At 45.4% G+C, this 16383-nt stretch overlaps 1 protein-coding gene across 4 annotated transcripts; it reads left to right on the forward strand.

Annotated features, from left to right (window-relative positions):
- The first annotated feature begins 78 nt into the window (after positions 1-78).
- PHETA1 (PH domain containing endocytic trafficking adaptor 1) lies at positions 79-9579 on the forward strand. 4 transcript variants are annotated; one of them, XM_085858618.1, is made up of 4 exons: positions 79-275; positions 7104-7262; positions 7457-7927; positions 8441-9579. In XM_085858618.1, exons 3-4 carry the CDS (start codon positions 7468-7470, stop codon positions 8788-8790), a joined length of 810 nt encoding a protein of 269 aa, XP_085714744.1. In that variant the 5' UTR covers positions 79-275; positions 7104-7262; positions 7457-7467; the 3' UTR covers positions 8791-9579. The 4 variants fall into 4 exon arrangements, with proteins under 4 accessions (XP_085714744.1, XP_085714745.1, XP_085714746.1 ...); XM_085858619.1 differs by having other exon boundaries at positions 102-271; XM_085858620.1 differs by lacking the exon at positions 79-275 and adding an exon at positions 375-1001.
- The last annotated feature ends 6804 nt before the right edge of the window (positions 9580-16383 follow it).

Here is a 16383-nt window from a genome sequence, read left to right on the forward strand (position 1 = left end):
CTTGGTAACCGACGACGTGTATAGATAGATTGGTGAGTGGCGTATTTCGAGCCCCACGGCTCTGAAAACGCCATTTGATCCCAGAAGAAGAAGAAGAAGAAGAAGAAGAAGAAGAAGAAGAGGAGTAGGAAGAAGAAGAAGAAGAAGAAGAAGATGATGATTTGTTTGCTGTGCGGGGGTTTTGTTGATCCCTTTGTTAAGCTGTGAGTTCAGAGGTTACCGTGCGTCGTGGGTGGAGGACAGAGGCTCGGCCGGGACTCGGAGGACAGGGGTAGGTAAGGTGTTCCGCCGTTTTCACCGGACTCGACGCGCCGTTTCCTCGAAACATGTCGGCGTATCCGTGAGTCCAAGATGTATCCGTAAAAATGAACTTTCGTGTTCCATTCCGTCTCGACCTTGTCGACTTTCCAGGAACTTGAACACTTTTTCGCTGCCGTTTAATGACGAGAAAACGTTTTATTTTTTCCGTTCGCGCCGAATTGAAGTTGATGATCTCTTCCTTCCCTTCCTGATATCTCATTAGTCTCGTCATGTACTCGGTAACCGTGAGAGACTTGATGGTTGCAAATCGCGGTTCACGACATGTTGGGGTTCTAACAATGAACCGACAACGAGCATGAGGAGAGGAAATGATGAGGAGGTGAAGCGATGACCTGTGGTAAACACTCCGTGGATTCGAGCTCGAGGAGGTGAAGCGATGACCTGTGGTAAACACTCCGTGGATTCGAGCTCGAGGAGGTGAAGCGATGACCTGTGGTAAACACTCCGTGGATTCGAGCTCGAGGAGGTGAAGCGATGACCTGTGGTAAACACTCCGTGGATTCGAGCTCGCGGAGGTGAAGCGATGACCTGTGGTAAACACTCCGTGGATTCGAGCTCGAGGAGGTGAAGCGATGACTTGTGGTAAACACTCCGTGGATTCGAGCTCGAGGAGGTGAAGCGATGACCTGTGGTAAACACTCCGTGGATTCGAGCTCGAGGAGGTGAAGCGATGACCTGTGGTAAACACTCGGAGGGGGTCAGGGCACCGAACGAGGGTCAAAGTTTATTCAAAGGCTCAGATATCAGGATCGGATCGTGATGTAATGCATCCCGGTGACGTCATTTACACTACAAATCGCTGGCTCGCCTGACGGAGTGCGCTGAGATCACTGTTTCGAATAGGGGAGGGGTCTGGATCACTCGTTAAGACTTTCCTGTGTTTTGATTGGACAAAATGCTCAGCCTGATTGTCCTCCTCCTCCTCTTTCTTATTCTTTCTTAACCTTAATCCCAACATTTAGGGATCTGCCACTTGGATGCACCTTCTCCATTCTCCTGTATCTTCATCTCCCAATCCCTCGGTCTTCAAACCCCATATTGATTACATACCTCCACCATAGTCTGTCTTCCTCTTGATCTGTCCCCTCCAATTGATCATTCCATACACCCTTGATTGATTCCTCGTCCTTTGTTCTCATCACGTGTCCAAACCACCGCAACGCCAATATTTTATTACTACTATGCAATTCGAATGGATAGATAGTTGGCTTGATGGTTAGGGTGGTGGGCTTTGGATCCAAAGGGTCCTGAGTTCAAATCCCGCTAAACTGTTTAATTAATACCAGGTGGGGTTGACTCTGCCTGTCATCCTTCGGAGGTCGGCAAAATGAGTGCCAGCATGCTGGTATACTGTGTCGGAGTGGTGACCTGTCCAGGATTGTACCAAATAGCTAAGGAGATTGCTTGGGCAGCACCAACACTCTGCACAGATTATGGTCCCAATCTCCTCCTCCTCCTCCTCCTCCTCCTCCTCCTCCTCCTCCTGGGGGGAGGCCTCCTCACCCTTGTACACAAGGACATTTCTTTAACCGACAGTACTCAAACTAAATTAACCCAACCACTGAAATAAAGTCGGTTAAAATGAGCATAGTCGGAAAAACCTACAATTACATCAACATCTACATTCCACCGGTCACTTCACGTCCATCTGATTTATACGCCACATTTATAAGAACGTGCAGATACATGGTACACACCCAAACTTATGTTTGGGAGGGGGGGGGTGATTTCAATGCCAACAGCCCTAACTAGCAGAATGCCAACTCTCCTCCATTTACTCAAAACACAGAAATAACGTTGTCCAATTTTACCGTGTTAGAATATAATTATTGACGTCGCAATGAAACATTTTAACATCCTTACCACTTGTACAAACAGACATCTACCACAAGGTGACATGAAACAGTTCAACCCTAACTTTTCCCCCATAAATCAAGCACCAAATCCACACGAGGGAGACGTTTCGTAAAAACGCACCACCCCCTCAGGAGAACGATGAAAACATATCTCAAATATTCATTATCCCATCACCCAGCAAATACAACAACAAAGACAACAGAACTGGTACCAACACATCAGATCTTTAAACTTCACAAGGAGCTGATACTTAAGGTCCCCCACCTTTTGGGTGGTAGGAGGAATAGATCTGTGTAATATGAAAGCTAAATCATGAACAGCTTTTGAAATGTCACTTCCATAAGGCAAGTTACCGAGATGGTTGCCATGGCGACATAATTCAGCCAATCACAGCCGTGATCTAATCAGGTTGAGATAATGTCATGAGGAATAGATCTGTGTAATGTGAAAGTTAAATGTTCAACAATTTTTGAAATATCGCGTACACAAAAGTACATAGACGGATGATCGGTCGGTCGGTCGGACGGAGCTCATTTTAATGTCGCCCATCTCTGACCTTGCCAGAGGCACGGGGGACGAAAAGTAAGTCCAAACAACTTTGGCAAACAACTAAAAACATTCATATGTTCGGCATTACCCCAACCTCAACCCCAACTCGTGAAGCACTAACGCATCCAGCAAACACCATTCTTCCTAACAGATAACAAGCTGACATCCTCCTTTAATATAACTTATAGACACACTTGCAGAGACGACAGACGTGTCATTAAAGAAACTCGTATAATTAAATTAAACAGTGATGAAGTTCTTCCTTTTACTTTGGAATAAATAATCAACCCCGTTAGAAAACTCATTAAAAAAAACTGAGCCACGACAATCTCAGATGTCCTGTCCAACATGCACTGAAAACATCTTGGGACACGCAGCCTCCAAGCACCAACAAACGTTATTCAACTATTCATGGTTTCATGATATGATACCGGGCATGTGGAAACAGGCCCCAATCATTCCCATTGTCAAACCGAACAGGAATCCCAACGATCGTGCCTCTTATTGTCCCATATGATCATCACAATACTCTGCTGTACGGCCAAAGTACTTCAGCACCTCATTCTCTCTCTCGTATTATCCCTTGTATTCCTTTAACTCGCCAATAATATGGGGCTGACCTCTCTACTCCATGACTACTTATCTCACCACATGAATGCAGCTCATTTTGGACAGATTTAACCGCTCCAAAACCCCCAAATGCATCTTACTCATGACCATGTCAACATTGACAAAGCTTTCGACACATACCTAGACACGCGCTGATACAAAGCTTCTCACAACAAATACAAAACAAAGATTCTCACAAACAAACTTTGGATCTCATACTTTTTTTGGCCAGACGAGCACCTGTTACAATCAATAACACCTTTATAATTATATAAAAACCTCTCAAACGGTGTCGCACAGGGAGCCATCCTTTCCCCTTCACTCCTTCTCCATGACATTCCAGAACCTCCTCCTCATGACACGTGACAATCCTTACACTTTCCATCGTAGCACGAGACCACACCATAATTACAACCACCCGCTTACTCCAACAAGACAGAAAAACAATTCAAATTCTGGCTCGCACTTAACAGAATCAACGTCTTGCCAATTAAATCGACAATCGCTCTCCTTAACCTGGACAAACGTCAATTGAACTACCACCCAACAATCACAAGGTACAACCAACAAGTACTCTTAAATAAAACCCCCAAAATACTTGGAATCACACTTGACTTAACCCTCACATGACCTTCACTAAACGTATAACAAACTATAGCTGAATTCGACCAAAAACCCAACATACTAAAAGCATTTACCAACACTAAGTTTGGTCAACAAAAATAATCACAAACCAGAATTTACAAACAATTTATCCCAACCACTTAAATTGGCTAGCTCAAGACGGAGACCCACCATATCCAAAACAAATCCATTAAAACTTCAAAAAATATAAAACAAAGCACTTGGAATCACAGGGTTCACCCAACTGTGACGAAGTCGCCGGAGGAATTATATTTTTGGGTTGTCCGTTCGTGATAGGTTTTCCTTCCTGTGTTAACTTAAGAATGGTTGAAGGGATCCAAGTCAAACTTGGAACAAGTATGTCTGATGATTTAATGATAAACTGATTAGATTATGGGGTCAAGAGGTCAAAGGTCAGAGGTCCCATTAGGTAAAAATCCTGTTACCATACTAACTTGTGAGCCAGTGATGGTATTTTGACCAAACTTGGTATAAGTATACATTAAAATGCAAAGATGAACCGATTGAATTTTGGCATAAAGGTCAAAAGTCAAAGGTCATGTTAGGTAAAAATGTGATTAGGGCAGCTGAAGGGTTTTAAATCAAACTTGGTACAAATACTGTATGTATAAACCTCCGTCAGGGTATCCATCCATGACAGATTATTTGTTCCTAAAAGGTCAAGGGTCAGAGGTCACATTAAAACTCCTTATGAAGTGATACCATTGGCTATGGGATTTGAACTAAACGAAATACATGTACCATGATACATATTAGATATTGAGATCAAATGGTCTTGAAGTTTTAGGTCTTGAAAGTTAGAGTAAGCAAAGACTTGATATGGGCAGAGGCGTATTGGTCGACGTGGTGATGTCTAATCATGTCTAGTTTTTTTTTTTTTGTATATGTAGTCGAGGCTCGTGAGAGCTTGTACTACTACAATGAATGTAACAGGACAAAAGGAACAGTGGAGAGAGAGGGGGGGGGGGAACACCAACAGTAGAGTTGAAGTCCAACATAGAGGGAGACTTGGACAAACATTGGGTGTGGGGAGGAATGGGTAGGGGGGGAGCACAAGAACATGCATGGGGTGGACAAGATGGATACAGAAGCAAACTCTCAGGAGGGAAAACTGTAAATTTGGAAGGAAGAGGGACTGGGGTGGGGTGGGCGGGTTACCGAGGGTAGAAAATATCATGGTTTTGGATTGGGGATGATCTGAGATGGTGGTGAACAGCTATCTTGAAGACTTGGAGGAAATAATGAGATTGAAGTTGTTGAAGTTGGTTTCACAAGTGGGAAAAAGGAACAAATAAGAAAAAAGATGAACAGGCGCAACCCACAATTGTAACCTGAAAATATTAATAAAAATTATATGCCCACCATTTTGATAAACCTAAGACATCTTCGGAAGTGTCATATTCATAATCCCCATGCCCTCCAATAAGTAATCCATTCTGTGTTGAACAACCTAACCAACTGTTAAAGGATCATCAAATATCGAAAAGTTGTTGCGGATAGACGTCATGGGCCTTGTGGAGGTGACAGTAAGTGTCGGCCACTGGTGTCAACCTCTGGCCCATTTCAATTAGAATTATCCAAGTTATGTTACCACGATGTATTATGTATAAACCAAAATATGGCCCTTCCGACCCGATCAATGCATCATTGCGTTAAACGCCATGAGCGCACACGTATCGCTTCACTTCCTGTTTCAGCAGCGCACACTTGAGTCTTTTTTAAAAGACTGATGATTTGAAGTTATAAGTAAAGATTGTGGAGTCGTTGACCATGGTTTTGCCATTCTTAGAGCTCATCAGGACGACAGGAGGACGACATCAGGACGACATTCTTAGAGCTCATCAGGACGACAGGAGGACGACATCAGGACGACATTCTTAGAGCTCATCAGGACACCACTTCATCGTTTACCTGTCACCATGAAACCTAGTCGGCTTGAACACAGTCTTATTATTGAACTCAGTGTATGCACAAAAGCAGTACACGTTTTTGCTTCATGTACATAACCCAGGTTATTTTTCATATTATTTTCGGGAGCGATCGAAACAGCGGTCTGTTGCCTACACACTGCCCAAATAAAGGGATGTGTCAGGAGAGCATGTTGCCCGCTTGGAACAAGATCGCTCATAGCGCGGGTAATCTGCTATACATTATAACCAGCTTGATCGCCGTCTTGTAGATTCTTACCTTCAATTTTCTCGGCATCCAATCACACACACGACACCACCAAGATATTTAGATTTTTCCACTCGTTTCAGCTTTTCACCCCTTTTATTTCCAATCTTAACCTTCTCTGCTCCAGTATTATTACACACCATAACCCCCATCTTTCTCGCATTAATCCTCAACCCCAGCCTTTATGAGCTGTCTTGCCATTCCAACATTCTTTGTTGCTTAACACTTGACTGCAGTTATCGCTAACTTTTCTGCGACCAGGAGCTCCCATGGTTCTCTATGCCTGACGTCACTCAGTATTTCTATCACCGTCACAAAAAGAAAGGGGCTTTGTGCAGAATTTTTTTACAATCTCTCTGAACCTTTGATGTGCAATCCTCTCCACTACCTTTGTTGCATGCTCCATCAATCTGATCCCTCTGTAGTTTCCACACTCCATCTTACGCCCTTTCTGTTTGAAAATTGGTATTATTATTATAGTGTTCTTCCTCCAATCATCTGGTGTCTTGTCTTCACTCCACACCTTTCTAATCAACTCCACTACACCCTCTGTACTCCCCCAAGCCCTAACGCCTTCATCAATTCAACGGCAACTTGAGATGATCCGCAGGCTTTCCCACTTTCATTTTGACAAGTGCTTTTACATCATCCTCCTCTTCAATCTCCCTCACAGGGCCCTCACTTTTCCATGCCTCAGCCATGCCCTCTCCCTCATGTTCCACATTTAGTAATCATACTCTTTCAACCTTCTCTTGATTTCCTCCTCTCCATGGACGATGCTGGTCTTGATATTCCATAAATACTTTTCTAACCCTCTGTTGTTTCTGATTTATCCTACCATTGTTGCACGACTGATTGGCTTCCACAGCCAGCTCTGAATCGTGAAAACGGTCCTTGTGGGAAATGAAAGCCGCCTTTCCTGAAACAAGCAATGTGTATTGTAACAGGAGGATTGGAACAAGGATTTTCTGTCTGACTCGAGTTTGGTCGGAGGGGAGAGGTCGGTGCCGGCATCACGTTGGTTCGAGGATTGTGGCGGTTTGCTTCATCGATGGCTTGTCAAACTGGATGACTCATCCTGGCTCCACACAGCTTCATATTTGCAGGCACGTAAGGCAGGATTACCTAATTGGACTTTTCTTTTTTAATATTTGGTTTCCTTGCAATGCGACTATAAAGTTGTCTTCAATGCATCAATTCTAATGTCGGTTTTTCTTCATCGCACACAATTTTAGTCTTTAGAGTCGTGATAATTTGAATGTTTCCAATTCCTTTGCTTTCCACGTGTTTGCACAAACAGGTTTGCCGGTGATGAAACTAAACAAGCGCACTGTCGCTCACTTTGCGACGTGTGAGTCGCACGTTGACAAAGAGGGCACGCTGCTGAAGCGTGGCGAAGTGAACACTGCCTTCCAGCGCCGTTGGTTCGTCCTCAAGGGAAACATGCTGTTCTACTTTGATTCGCGGGACGACCGCGAGCCAGCAGGTCTCGTCGTGCTCGAGGGTTGCACTGTGGAGCTTAGCGACGCGGCACCCATCGAACATGCTTTTGCCCTGCGCTTCGCCGGTGCCAGCGCACGCACGTACACATTGGCGGCACAGAGCCATGGGGAGATGACCACATGGATGCGTGCCATCGCCTCTGCCAACTTTGACTACCTGCACACATTGGCCGATGAACTGGAGCGCCAACACCGTTCCCTGCTATCGACACGAAAGCCAATCTTAGCACTGCCAAGAGCTTCTCTGATGCCTTCTTCAAAATTCAATGGTGTGTTCGGTTTTCTGTTTAGGAGGTTATATGTAGCTTCTATGGCAAAGTCGCACAGATGAGAAGAGACACCTGGAAGCCCTAAACTGTTCTTTTGTTTTATTTTATTGAGCTGAGAAAATGTCATAGTTTCCCATTAAAATCCATGGCCCTGAATGATTTGCAGAAAGGAAGGAAAATTGATGAAATGCTTTGAATCTCCCATCAATGATTTGCTTTGATGATAAGCTTTAATCACTTGTGCCTTTCACCTGGCATCATTCATTTTTGTAACAAATTGCATTCAAATGCAAAGCTTTGTTTGTCAACCTCTCCGCTTTCATTATGTCTCCTCTCCTTGGGATTTGCAATATGTTACCTGCATTCCTTAGGTGGTGTGTTGTGACAATTTTTGGAAGCAGCTTTTTGGAAATAGATTTTGATTATCTCCTCGAAAAACCACTGTGCATGATATCCTCACTTCGGTTCCAAAATTTTTTGATCCCACCTGCTTTCCTCTCTTCCTTCGAACAGGCCAGTGCCCACTGCAACCCATACCTCACTCGAGCCACGACTCTCGCTTGAGATCCAATACCGCTTCTACTGACTCCACTATCCCATCACCACGCAGACCACCACCTCCCATACCTCCACGTCCAGTCACTGTCACCAGAACGAGACCCGAGACTCCAGCTTCATCCACCACGTTCTACATGGAATGTAATGATGGCCCAGGTTTGGCCAGTGACCTGGCACTGTCAACATTCCAGGAGCTGCATGCCGAGTACGGAGCCACTGTGCAAGAGCTACGTAGACAATGGCGGCAGGTCAGTACGACGAGGACTGATTGGACCTGGCAGGAGGGAGACCTCTTGCATTTCTAGAAATATTTCCAAATGTTCAGAGACCAGAGCCTCAATGTGGATGGGAAGCATGGATCGTAGGAGCATGTCTGGTTGCTCAATTTATGAGAGAAGTGGGAATGCTGGTGTTAAAAAGACCGTGTCACTGTGACCTCCTCCATCCAGCAAATTGATGGTTTGAGTTCAAACCTGACATTGCCATGATACCCTTAGAAGCTGAATCCATTATAATCGGAGCATGAAGTTGCGCAGTTTGTTTTTCTTGTACTTCACTCGAATCACGGACGAGTTAAGAGCCTACAAACAAACTTATCGTTTCCAATTCGCATCTTACGCCATTTTTGTCACGATTCTTTTGATCGATTTTGGTGGCTTCATTCAATTTGCACATGATGAAGTTTGTGGAAGATTGAAGCATTTCTGCTGCTGCTTAAAATTGGTTTGGAGATCATGTGCGTTTTTTGCTCCTTGACACCCATCATACTTTGTTTATTTGATACACTCATGAGTGCCAACGGACAAACCTCAAGTGAGCAAGAATCGGCATTGATCCTATTTCTTTTTCCCAACCCCATTTCCTTTCTTTATAAGAGTCCTGATCCTATTTCTTTTTTATCCTAAAATTTGAAACGCAACTCTCCTGACAGTATGACACTAAATGTGTGTGTGTGCAATTTGTAGAGAGGTAGAATGTTCAACATGTACGAAGAGTTGTAAATTTTAAATTTAGTACTTCAATGATTAATGCATTATGGTGTTTAGTGATTTCAAATTTGTGCAGAACATGGAAATAAAAAGCTGCGATGATAACGAGTGTACAATTTCCGTCTTTTCACTGGTGTTTGGAAAATATTACAAAATGTGAACTCCTGCTCTTGGCGGTCGGGTGGGTAAAGCCTTGCTGCAGCGCCTTCACTTGTGTAGGTTCGATTCTCATGGCTGCTCAGAAAATTGACCCAGAGAGGAGATGGCCACCACTCGGTGTTTTTATTTTCTGTACAAGATTGAGGATCATGGAAGAGCGATGATTTCCTTAATCTTGAGTGCCTGATTAAATGACCAATCAGATCATCAGCTGGCCACCCTCCATCATCGAGCGTTTCGAAACTTCAACCCTGGATGAAGAGAGAGACATAGACAGATGTGAAGTAAGTGTCGGAGTGTTTCTGGGCTGGTCTATGATATGAGGATTCTGGTTTAGCGAAGGGCACACATTAACAAAATGGTAATAACACCGATTTTTCCGATTTATGAAGGAAAGGTCTGGGCCTTGAGAAAGGAAGAGAGGATATGTGGATGCCAGGAGGGCTGATGGCGATCTCCTTAGAAGGAAAGGAAGAAGAGTGAGGATATCAGGAGGTGAGCCACAGAAAGTGATATTCACTGAAAGGCTGTGCGGAGGAATGGAATGTGCACGGGCAGGCATTTGACTATGGAGGCAATCGGGAAGAGAAGAAGCAGACCAAAAATGAGATGGGAAGAGGCATTTTAATGGGGGATAAAATATGGTTGCTCTTACCTAACCCCCTTCCTTCCCAAAAGTCCCAATAACATTTAATTTTAAAATCGTACGAATTCTCACTCTTTTCACTACGTCGTGTCGAGAATGGTTCTTTGACATGCAAGGCCATGTTCTTTTTTGGGAGTTTTTTCTCTCTTTGCTGATACAAACAAGATCCTTGTGCCATCAATTGTATGATATAGGTAAGTCATCATGAAGCCCAGCACTTGGTGTGGTGAAGACTTTGCTAGATACCTGTGAATATAAATAAAATCACTTATTGCCATCATACCTGTTGTCAGGTCCATTGTTTAGGAGGGAAAGTGGACAATTTTCACCAGTGAGCGATGAGTATTCAGAGTTTGTGTCATGGTATCGCTCCACCATAACCCTTGCAGCAATTTTCTCATTTTAGTTACCCTCACTACCCCCAAGCATATTCAACATGTACCGTAGACAGCCCCTGAACCCGTGTTGCTATATTCAATAACTTTATTCCAATCCAATGTGTTTGCAGAAGTTTTCCCAATGGAAAACAGGAAAATAGTGGACAAAGCTTTTGTTTAAATGTCACAACTTAGTTTTGTGTAACAGTTCCACCTATGAAACCGATGACTCACGAGGGAATGTATGCACCCGTTTTTACCCGTTTTTCCTTATTTTACTGACTCACTCACTATCAGCAGCAGTAAATGGCTTGCATTCATTTAATTTTCACAAAATGTGTTCTAGACAGCCTTGTGTTAAAGGATCAAGGAAACAATAACTACATAACAAACAGCAGCTTCACGAACTTCGTTTGATGATCTAATTTATTCAGTTTATCCAGGTTTGAGTCAAAAACCTTACAAAGATCTCCTTTCTTTACCTCTGCCACTGAAGGTGAAGGAAGTTATGTTTTTACCCCTTTCTGTCTGTTTGTTAATTGCCGGAATCCTTCGGATTTCAGCAATTATGTTGGTCGGTTGTGTGTGTCATTCTGTGTCTGTCTGTCTGTTTGTGTGTTTGTTTACCCTGTAGCAACCACACCGTTTCAGCGATCATGACCAAACTGGGCACAGACGTCGGCCATGGTCCAACTTAGACACTTGTCGTTTTTGGTGAATCGAGGTCAAAGGACAAGGTCACTGAAAAACCGAAATTCTTATTTTCGCAATAACTTCCGCTAAAATTGCCATATCGACTTCGAACCAAATCAAAAATGTGCATCTTCCAATACTGCATCCAACCATATGTCTCATTGGGGTGTCACACCAACACCCTTCCTTCTTGGCGGCCGGGGGTAGAATGTCAGGGGGGTCGGGTCAAAAATTTCAAATTGCGATAAAAACGTCATTTCGATCCCGATTGACTTCCAATTTGGCATGTGGTATCTTGGTATGAGTGTCCTATTATATGTCAAAAATGATGAAATTTGGTTCAACCACTTCCGGTTACCATGGCAACAAAGTTCCCTAATGATAAACAAATGCAAATTTTCAGATTTTAAAAAAGTTTGACAGTGTCCACAATTGTGCAAATTTGTTCACCAATATTTGCACCCATGGAGGCAATGACACTGGCTACTGATGTGTTAAGTTTGGTTGACCTTCAATCAAGGTCGACTATAAACCGTGAATCATTTTTTTGTCATAACAAACTCAAAAATGGTCGTATCGACTTCAAACTAGGTTTGATCTCGCGCATGCATAGCTTGTCACTATTTGAAGTCACAAGGTCAAGGCAAATCTGGTGACCTTGAAAGATCAAACTCCAGGTTTTTGTTTTTTCAGAGATCATGGAGATATGACAAAGTTATTCCGGCAATTCCTTGCTCAACGAGCAATTTCATTTGTTTGTTTGTCTGTTTGTGTACAGGATATCTCAAAAAGTTGTGGACAGATCAGGATCGAATTTTGTGGGCAGGTTGGGTGTTTGACAAGGACGAACTGATTAGATTTTGGTGAAGATCTGAATCCGGATCCGATAATTTTTTCGGGTGATTCTTCACCATTGAGAGATAGGGCTAAACTGATATACTGTATATCTCTAGAAAACAAACGGCTCAAAAAACAGCATGATATCTCAAAAAGATGGGATGGACTCGGACAAAACTTGGTGGATGGGTTTAGTGTGTGACTACGATGAATTGATTAGATTTTGGTGAAGATCTGGATCTGGATATGAGAATTATTTAACTTCTCAAGTGATTCTTCACCATTGAGAGATCGGGCCAAAAACGATATACAGTATAGCACAAAATCTCAAAAATGTATTGGGCCAGATATGTTCTCGTGGATCAGGCATTGCGTGGTGGAGGTATGAGCTCTTCCCGAGTGCCCTTCTAGTTTCTCATGAGATCTGATGCAAATCTCATCAGATCTCATGATAAACTTCTATAAGGGTGCTTGTCTTTCTCTAATTGAGGATCCTCGACAAAGGCAGAAAATTCATGAAAACCAATGTGCGATTGGATACAGCTGGTGTATCCAATCATGATTCTGGAAACGAGACACATTCTCAACTGAACACTTGCTTTGTGATGCAGGGAACTCAAAGTGAAGTCGCATACAGGATGTCCATTTTCAACCCTTTTCCCACTGATATCCCAGTCATTAAGGTATGTAATATATGTACAAGCTCCTCCCTGTGACTTGGAACTGCAACACGTGATCTTGTCATTCATTTCCTGATCTCTGTCGCTGTTGTTGGTTCACGGGTTGTGTGGTTTCTGTTTGTGCTCGCATTCCTTAAGGAAGTTCTACCGTTCGTTCATCTACTCTACAGTTCATTCCACCCGGAATCTTTCTCCATGTGTTCTTGTACTTAATCATTTCTTTTGGAAAGCCTGGTGTTGGCTTAACGGTTAAGGTGGCTGCCTTACAGATCTCAGGGTCTGGAGATTGAACCTCTTAAAAGCGTTGAATTAACACCAGGTGGGTGACTCAGCCTGTCATCCTTATGAGGTTGGCAAAATGAGAACCAGCTTACTGGAAACAGGGGGAACTGCATCAGTGGCACAGCTGTGCTTCCAGAAATGATGCAACCAGCAGCCACAGGCTGCAAATGAAATGATGATTTCTTGCGGAAAAGATCCTCAAATTCCTCCATTGTCATTCTGTGTATACACAGCCATCAGAAAGACGACGACAAATACTTGTTGCTGGTATTTAAAACTTGTCTCTTTACACACATTTGCCATCTCCAACAAGCTTATATATTGTTGTGGTTACCAGATTCGCAAACCACCATTCAGGTCCCTTAGGTGAGATATCTCGGTAAGTGCATGTGTAGTTAGGCCCAAACCCGTTGTCTAGTGGGAATACATGTCATTTATGCGAGCTGCGACTCTTCAGGATAGCCGTTTTTCTTTCACTATCTTTATTTTGGACCAATCGCCATCACCACAACCACAACATCAACCACCAACCACAACACCGCTTCACCACAACCGCCACGACCTTTACCGTCACAACTCGCCACCATCGCATCACCGTCATCTCGCGCCACTCATGGGCACCGATGCTGGACTCGTGTAGGGCGCACGTTGAACAGCGTGTACAAAACCACGGATTTTCTGCTTCAAAAACGGATCAAAAACGACACACGCCCACTTTTTGCCGTCCAATCGGTGAGCGAGGGGCGATTTGGCCCCGCCTCCAGAACGATCGATATATGCAAATTTGTGGATCAAAAAGCCTTCACGCCCACTTTTTCTCGGGCCAATGGGGAGCGAGGTGAAAGGTCAAAGGGAGGGGGTCAAAGGCGAAGTTACGGGGGGGATAAAAGGACGGTGTTCGTCAGTGAGAACGAGAGAGTCAGCAGAACGAGGGTCGGAGAGTCAGCAGAACGAGAACGAGAGAGTCAGCAGAACGAGGGTCGGAGAGTCAGCAGAACGAGAACGAGAGAGTCGCAAACAAGAACAGGTCGGAGAGTCAAGAAGAGGAGAGTCGGAAGCAGAGGGTCAAGACTTCGCGGGCGGTGGAGCTGCTCGTCGTGTGCGTTGGAGTCGGAACGGAGGGGACGGAGCTGTGGAAAGGCGGCGACACCAGACGAGGGGGTGCTCGCGTCGTGCAGGAAGCTGCACCCGAGGGAGGCCGACAGCGCGACCTGGCCGAGGTGGAGACGCTCGTCGCACATAATAAAGATCCTCTATACCCCGAGCATCAGCAACCCCCTCCTGTTTCCCCCCGCGCTGAGATAGTGCGACCAAGGGGGCCCCGTTCCCACCCCCCTGCCAGGCACTGTCCACGAGGCCCGCGGGTTGCGGGGCCATCGCCGCTCCGCGTCTCATCACCAGACGGGTAGGCCCGGACCCGGTCTCGGCCCCAGGCCTCACCTCATTCTTGGGGGATTTCTTTTCCTTGGTTTTGGGTATGTGTTGTCGGCGCCGTCTGTGAAGTAGAAGTGTATAAGTGTTGTCGTGTGCTCGGTAGACGGTTTTAGGTCTGTACTGTGTTTTCACTTTTATGTTTGGTTCTTGTGTAAATGGAATTGTGTTTTCTTTTTTGTGTGCATTTGGTGGAATTGTATTTGTGTGCTTCCCGTGTGCCGCGAATAAATGTGCTTTATTGTTGAACTGTTCTCCCGCTTCGCTTCGTCTTTTCCTCCATTGAATCCCCATCTTGCTTCACGTAAAGGGTTGGTAGTGGGCTGAATACGCCCGATAATTAATCGAACCGTCGAGGTCGACGATAACACCGCTCGGTTATTCTGATAGTACGGAACGGGTCGCTTAAGTGGCCCGTGTCCGAAGTCGACCTGCGGCGAGGTGCGATCGCCCGGTCTACCCTCCGCGTGGGTACTTAGGTAGTTCGAATTTGGCGAGCAACCCTATCCCACGCGGGGCTGATTGGCTCGATCGCGGTGAGACCGAAAGGTCCACCCGTGACTGGTTCCCGGCGTTAGTCCGAGAGGGTCACGACTGGATTGTCCGTCCGGTGGGCGACGTGCCGCGATTCGAGTTACGTGGCCGTCCGCACGCCGGCGGGCGCGAAGACCGCAACACTGGTGTCAGGTCGTGCGATACAAATTCATCGCCCTCCTCGCGGCACTGGTATCGGAGAACAGGAAAACGGGCTCTCCTGTCTCCGGCTAAATTTACGGGAATCGGTCCAGGGGTGAGAGAAGCGACCCCGATTCCCCTCCAAATTACGAGCGAGCAAATTAACCCTTCACGAGAAGCAAGATGGCGTCTCAAGGCGAGCGGGAGCCGGGGGTATTAGAAATGTATATGTGTAATAATGTAGAGTCCATGGTCCAGGATGGAATCCCCGTGCAGGAAATGTTGATTGTGCAGGAACACGGACTCGCCCAACTGAACCCAGGGCCCGAGGTGGGTGCGGCAGCGGCCGCGGTGTATGACACCTCCCCCTCTCCACCAACACCCTTCCCAACCCCTGCCGAAACGGCTCAGCTGGAGTGCATCCAACATGGCCCAGCTTATAGCCATGCTGGCGGCAATGAACGAAAAAATGGATGCAAACACAAATGAAATGAAAACGAAATGAAAGACATGAACAAGCAAATGAATGAAGTGAAAACGACGATGGATGCGAATACACAACAAATAAACGAAAAGATGGATACAAAAATGAACGGAATGGAAACAAACATGAAGGAGGAAATGAAAAAGCTGCGGGGTGAGACGCAGAACATGGGCCGAAGCCTGCAGGCGGGCATGAAGGCCGTGACCGGGGAGATAAAAATGGCGACTCCACGTGTGGGAGCAAACGAGCTGGGTGGGGGTGCAACGGCTGACAGGCCCGCGGTGGAGGCGGGTGAAAAAATAATTCGTGGAACGTGTTGGGCGAGGGTCGTGACGATGACCGAAAGGGAAAAATTAAATGGGGAGACCAAAACGTGTGAGACGAGACACGAGGTGACGACAACAGAAATAATAGTTGAGACAAGGGAGGTAAAGGGTGAAGAGTTGGCAGAGACACGGGAGATGGGAACGATAGAGGGAAGACTACACGATGAAGACGGGGTAAGTGACGCGCACGCACACACGGAGGTAGTGGAGGACAATGGGGTTGAGCTCGCGGAGCGTGTTGGGACCCAGGTGCCTCCTCCAGGAACGAGGGGAGGGAGTATGCCCCCTTGAGGCGAGTCACGACCAGGTGAGTTCGGTC

This window comes from Eptatretus burgeri, chromosome 16 (genome assembly GCF_056783735.1).
Source record: "Eptatretus burgeri isolate ZD-2024b chromosome 16, Ebu_testis_v1, whole genome shotgun sequence".
NCBI lineage: Eukaryota > Metazoa > Chordata > Myxini > Myxiniformes > Myxinidae > Eptatretus > Eptatretus burgeri.

Coding starts and splice junctions, on each gene's coding strand:
- PHETA1 (XM_085858618.1), top strand. CDS start 7,468: ATGAAACTAAACAAGCGCACTGTCGCTCACTTTGCGACGTGTGAGTCG. Junction 7,928..8,440: donor GCCTTCTTCAAAATTCAATG/GTGTGTTCGGTT, acceptor TCCTTCGAACAG/GCCAGTGCCCACTGCAACCC.